Source organism: Haplochromis burtoni, unplaced genomic scaffold, assembly GCF_018398535.1.
Source record: "Haplochromis burtoni strain Fernald_Lab_line unplaced genomic scaffold, NCSU_Asbu1 Contig_1544, whole genome shotgun sequence".
Lineage (NCBI taxonomy): Eukaryota > Metazoa > Chordata > Actinopteri > Cichliformes > Cichlidae > Haplochromis > Haplochromis burtoni.
The window spans coordinates 22872-29109 of NW_024583905.1; the positions used below are offsets into that span (position 1 = coordinate 22872).

At 44.4% G+C, this 6238-nt stretch overlaps 1 protein-coding gene and 1 long non-coding RNA gene across 2 annotated transcripts in view; one reads left to right on the top strand and one right to left on the bottom strand.

Moving 5' to 3' along the window:
- Positions 1-4881: 4881 nt before the first annotated feature.
- Positions 4882-5702, bottom strand: LOC102311283. The gene is made up of 2 exons (XR_001335986.2): positions 5568-5702; positions 4882-5445 (listed from the first exon to the last, which is right to left on the bottom strand). It is a non-coding gene; the product is annotated as an uncharacterized LOC102311283 (long non-coding RNA).
- A 16-nt stretch (positions 5703-5718) lies between these two features.
- Positions 5719-6238, top strand: part of hlcs (holocarboxylase synthetase (biotin-(proprionyl-CoA-carboxylase (ATP-hydrolysing)) ligase)) — a gene marked incomplete at its 3' end in the record, with an annotated part of 10318 nt that continues 9798 nt past the window's right edge. Inside the window, 1 exon segment of the mRNA XM_005952451.2 lies at positions 5719-5988. Coding sequence (XP_005952513.2) covers positions 5773-5988 — 216 coding nt within the window.

Here is a 6238-nt window from a genome sequence, read left to right on the forward strand (position 1 = left end):
CTGGGGTGAACCAATTGGATGAAAAGCTTCAGTGCTTCATGAAGCTTCATCTGCCCATCACTACACAGAAGGATGAGAGTGCGATAGTAAAGTGGAGACTGCTCCACGACAGACACAACTGCATCATACTCGGCAGCATGCTAACGCTAAGCTAGCCAAGAACCCAGAGTGACGTTAAAGCTGACCCCAGACCAGCACCTGAACAGGTAAGTAAGTAAGTCAGTAAAGTTTATTTATTAAGCGCTTTTCATAGACAGGTAGTCACAAAGCGCTGTACACAAAGATTAAAATAAACAGTACGATAAATTGCAAAATGCACAATATACACAATATAAGAGGTTAAATGTAAATTCAAAATGTAAAAAGCGTTGGTCAACCGAAGGCTTGTTTAAACAGTAAAGTTTTTAACTGCTTTTTAAAGGATTCCACAGAGTCAACCAAACGTAGTTGTAGAGGTAGACTGTTCCACAGCCTTGGTGCCACAGACTGAAAGGCTCCGCCCCCTTTCCTCTTCAGTCGTGTTCGGGGAGCAACCAACAAACTCTGTTTCTGAGCAGAGACAACGAGCAGCAGTGTATTTTGTGAGAAGCCTGGATAAATCATCTGGGGCCTGGCCATGTACTGCTCGGTACGTTAAAACAAACGTAACAAAGTGATGAGCAGTCAGGCTGCAGCTTTCTGCCTGCTCATGTTTCTACAGTAGAATCGTGTGTGCGGCTATGGCCTCTGGGTTTATTATCAGACAGCAGTGTGTTTCAGATCATTTCACAACATCATAAGAGTAAAACGAAAGTAACGTAACGAGTAACGTAACAAATGTCTTTCTCCTGGGTGTAATTAAGTAAGGTGCGTCTTTACTTTTAAGAAAAGTGTTCTATGTGCAATAATTACTTTTTGGAGTAATGATCACAACAAAGAGGGGAAACGCTTCCAGCACCCACAAACATTTGACCGTCCAGGATGTAAAGTCTTTGATGCCTCAGAGATGGTCTCAAAGCGGAGCCAATGAGAATCGATAAGTGATATCAATTATGGAATTTGGAATTTCTAAATTCTTTTCAATTTCCCTCCCAGTGTTGAACACAGCTGCAGATGTTAATGCTGCTGATTCCTGCTGGATTCTGTGCACGTTGCATCCAATGGCGTCTGTCTTCGTGGTCACATCACTTCCTTTATTGCTGACTCTGTTTCCTTTTCCTTTTATTTTTAGAGCACTTTCATAATCACTTTGCAAATGATGGGCTCCCCTCTGCCACCCACGGAGCCCTCGCCAGCTCTAAGGCTTGGATCATTCTGTGTCTGCAGCACGCTGCTCTATATGTTCTATCGGTCTGGCGTTGGCATGAGCTCACCACCCTGGAGGAGGTGATCAGTGACTGCTCTTAATCATGGACTCCCACCGCCTCCATTACACCCTGGACAAAAGAGCAGTTTCAGCAACAGGTTCCTTCAGCCTGGCTGTCTGACGTTGTTACAGGAGGTCGTTCCTTCTGCTGCTGTCAGACTCTTTCATTAATCCACTGGGGTCAGATCCACACATGTGGAACAAGATTAATCACACCTCAGTGCACCCTGTCACTTTGTACACCACAACATATATTGGCACTTATACTTGTTCTTTTGTATGTATATTTATAGCTATATCTCTATAAGTATATATCATATCTCTGTTTCTACTCCCATTTTATACAAGTGCTTGATGTTTGTTGTATATTTGCTGCTATGACAGCACTATACTTCTATCTTTGAACAGATACGTAAAAGAAAATGGAAACTGGAAAAACGTCATGACGCATGCTCAATCATCCAGGTAAGTAAATCTCCAAAAGTTGATTCTGTTCATCTGGGCGTAGCGTTTTGTGGGAAAAATGTTTTATCACTCATTCAGGTGACGTCTTCAGTCTCAGCTGACTGCAGGTTTCAATCTTATAAACAGTACATTTGCATAATGACTGAAACCAGCCCACTGAAGGAACAATGGGCTGGGAGGTCAGTTCCTTAATCTTAATTATGCAAATTCTCCATCAGTAATGGGGGACATCTAAAAGCTGATGTGTACCGTAAACCTGACACAGCGGCCAGGGAGGCAGAAGAACATCAAGAAGGCCCTGAGTAAATGTGGTTATCCCAGCTGGACTTTTGTCAAAGCTGGGAAGGCTCCTAAAGAAAGCTCCAGCAGATCCAGGAGAGAAGGACAACCGCTGCCCACCTGTAGTGATCCCGTACGTGTCAGGAGTATCGGAGCAGCTGAGACGCATTTTTTCTAAACACCAGGTCTCTGTGGCTTTTAAACCCCAAAACACGCTGCGCCAAAAACTGGTCCACCCCAAGGATCGGGTCCCCGACACAAACAGAGTAACATAGTGTACGCTGTTAAGTGCAGGAGGACTGGCAGGATTTATACATCGGGGAAACCAAACAACCTCTGGCTAAGAGGACGGCACAACACAGAAGAGCCACCTCGTCAGGACTCTGCAGCCTATTTACACCTACAGGCCAGTGGACACTGTTTCAATGATGAGGATGTAACATCCCGGACAGGGAGGAACGCTAGTTTGAGGGCGGAGTCAAGATGGTCATTTACATGAAAAGGGAAAGACCATCTCTGAATGGAGGAGGGGCCTAAGGGTACATCTGTCACCATCTTATATGCTGTGATTGCAGCCATTCAACTCTCTGTGAATGGGACTCATGGCTATTGATCAGTGGTTGTTGATCCATGGTCATGAGACTTTACATATTGATGATTATAAACTGACCTCCCAGCCCATTGTTCCTTCAGTGGGCTGGTTTCAGTCATTATGCAAATGTCCTGTTTATAAGATTGAAACCTGCAGTCAGCTGAGACTGAAGACGTCACCTGATGATGATGAAACATTTCTCCCACAAAACGCTACGTCCAGATGAACAGAATCAACTTTTTGGAGAAACTGGAAAAAGACACAAAACAGGATAATAAAGGATTTGTGTTTTTTCATTATTCACATGATTTCCTCCAGAAGTATGGATTCACTTTGTTTTAAAAACTCAGTGACAGCAGTCATGCACACAGCATATTTCTTTTACTATGTTTTACAACTTTTGCATCGATATGACACCGATCGTGAGTTTCAGAGTCCCCTTGTAACCATGGTTATTCTGTGATGGGTACATTAGAGAGGAGAGCATCTGTCCTGCAGCCTGATCAGCTAGATCATTTAATGTTTACGTCACAGGTCTGTTTTGTTCCTTATTGTCTGCTACAGTACGATCTCACCTGCTCCTTCCAACGCCTTCTTCGTTTCCTTTTTAGAAACTTCTTCATGGTTGAACTGTTTTGGCTAACTAATCAATACCACGTTAACTTTGGTCTCCTGGTTGGAAAACAAGCACATCATTTTAGAATGACTAAAGACAATACTCCAATAACTGACTGATTTTAATTGTAGGGATATCTCACTGGAACATGTGTGTATAGTTTGATAATAAATCGGTGCATTGATCATTTATTACTTTGACATCAATTCGTTGTTGGCCTTTTTTCACACTGGTGTGATGAAAAGTAGTTTGAATGTAAACACATGTTAAACATCTGGTTAAAAACACAAACCTACAACCTGCCCTGTGTGAAAACATTACCTGCGGTGTATCACATCTTTAGAAAGCCGAATAGCCACACCCAGGCGTGATTATTACCACACCTGTGCTCAATCAAAAAATCACTTACATAAGAGCTGCCTGACAAAGTGCAATAGACCAAAAGATCCTCTGAAGTCAGACTTCCTGCTGTGATCCAAGAAAATTCAGGAACAAATGAGAAACAAAGTACCTGAGCCCTCTCAGTCTAGGAAAGGTTATAAAGCCATTTCTAAAGCTGTGGGACTCCAGCAACCCACAGTGGGAGCCATTATCCAGAAAGGTGGATGAACCAGCAGTGAACTTTTCCAGGAGCTGCCGGCCGACCAAACTTAACCCAAGAGTGCATCCACGAGGTCACAAAAAACCCCAGGACAACATCCAAAGACCTGCAGGCCTCACTTGCTTCCCTTAAGGTCAGTTTTCATGACTCCACCATAAGACAAAAAGAGCCTGAGCAAAAATGGCCAGCATGGCAGAGGTCCAAGATGAACACCAGTGCTGAGGAAAGGAACATAAAGGCTTTCAGTTTTCCTAGAAAACATCTTGATGATCCCAAGGGCGTTTGGGAAAATACTCTGCGGACTGGTCAGACAAAAGGTGAACTTTTTGCAAGGTGTGTGTCCCGTTACATCTGGTTTTCAGGAAAGGAACATCATACCCGCAGGAGAATATGGTGTTGGTAGTGTGACGGTCTGGGGCTGTTCTGCTTTATGTCTGGGCATCTGTTCAAGACCTCACAGTGAAGCGCACTTCTGCAGCAGGACAATGATCCAAAACACACCAGTGAGTCCAACTGTGAGTGGATGAAGGTTTTGGAGTGCCTTAGTTACAGTCCTGACCTGAATCCAATTGAGATGCTGTGGCATGAAAAGACGGTTCTGCTCAAAAATCCTTCAATTCTGCAAAAATGAGACAAAGTTTATCATCAGCGCTGTCAAAGACTCATTGCCAGTTATCATAAATGCTTGATTGCTGTTGAGGGTGGCCCAACCAGTTATTATGTTTAGGGGGCATCACTTTTTCACAAAGGACCATGTAGGTTTGGATTATTTACCCCTCAAACAAAAACACCTTCATTTAGAAACAGCATTTTGTTTACTTGTGTTGTCTTTGTCTAGTATTTACATTTGTTTGATGATCTGAAACACTGAAGTGTGATAAACACACAAAGAATGAGGAAATCAGGAAGGAGGGGCACACTTTCACACCAATGAACTCACAATGTGTAAACAAATAAAGTTAACTTTATTTTAATAAATACTATTGTTCATATGTGAATATAAAATCTGTGACACTGTAACCAAAGCATTTTAACATGAACTTGGATTTATGAATGACAAACGGCTTTGATTTGTTGGTTGTTAATGTCTTTCTTCATCAAAGGTTCAATAAATACTTTATATTCTAACTTTCTTCATATAACTACAATCTTTTAACTTCAGCTTCCTTCCTTCTCTCACTCTTCTGTGTAGAGATCACAAGTTTAAGTATTCAGACATCACCAGCTTTTGCAGTGCGAGTGGAAATGGGAGAATCTGACACAGACGAGTTTTATTGGAAACAGCAGGCACAAACTGCTGCCGCACATCACAGCCCTCTGGACAGTCATTCAGCTCCACCGACACAAGTCTGCATCAAAAATGGTGATTGAACCATCATATGTTGTGTTCATCATATTGACGCAGACCGCGCGCACACTGATCACCGGTCGGCTTCATCACGTCCTCCTTGCAGCAGCTGATGGACCACGACAGCTTCAGCAGAGCCGCTGGTAGCTTGTTAGCACGATGAAGCATGACATGGACAGGACACTCGTTTGCGTAAACGCTGGCAGGAGAATATGAAGAACATGAACACTCACTGTGAATGACTGACTTTATTAAAGGACTGCAAACAAACGCGACACCGAGACGTTCAAACTGGATGTAAACAATGCTCCATTAGATCACCTGGATTAGGGCAGGCATCCCTCGAAGAAGAAACCGAGATGGTTTTCGCATAGATGGCGGTAATGCGCCCCGCCGCTTGTCGCTACCTACCACTAAAACCAAAGAAGAAGAGCTGTAGCGTTAGCTTCTCGGCTGTGGACGCAGTAATGCTTCCGAGTTGGTTTCAGTTGAGGAGCTACCATGGGCGCTCGGTGCGCAGCCTAACATGCTCATAACGCTGTGCTACGTCTACATGTGGGTGCGCTTTCACAGGTGCTACTCTGCGCTGATCCGGAGCGGTCTGTCCCGGCTGAACAGCAGCAGCTTCAGCTTCAGCCTGTGCTCGCGCCGCGCCGGGCGCGCGCGTTCAGGCTCGCTTCAGCTCGAGGACAACGTGTTTCTTCAGCGCGGAGATAAGGCCGTGTATGTTAGCGAGCCTCAGGTTGGTCACCGGACACACGCTTACGTCATACCGTGGAGAGCGAGTACTTCCTGAACGCTTTACAATCTTACTAATCAGTTTGACAGCTGTGTGTGTGCTCGTGTGCGGTGGGCTCACGCGCAGGTCCCCACGGAGCCTGAGCTGAACAGCACGCTGAGCACCTTTCTGAAGCTGTACCGCAGCTAAACGGATGGAAAGCTGCGAGTTAGGCTGGCGTTCACTCGGTGATACTGTGTGTGTGTGTGTGTGT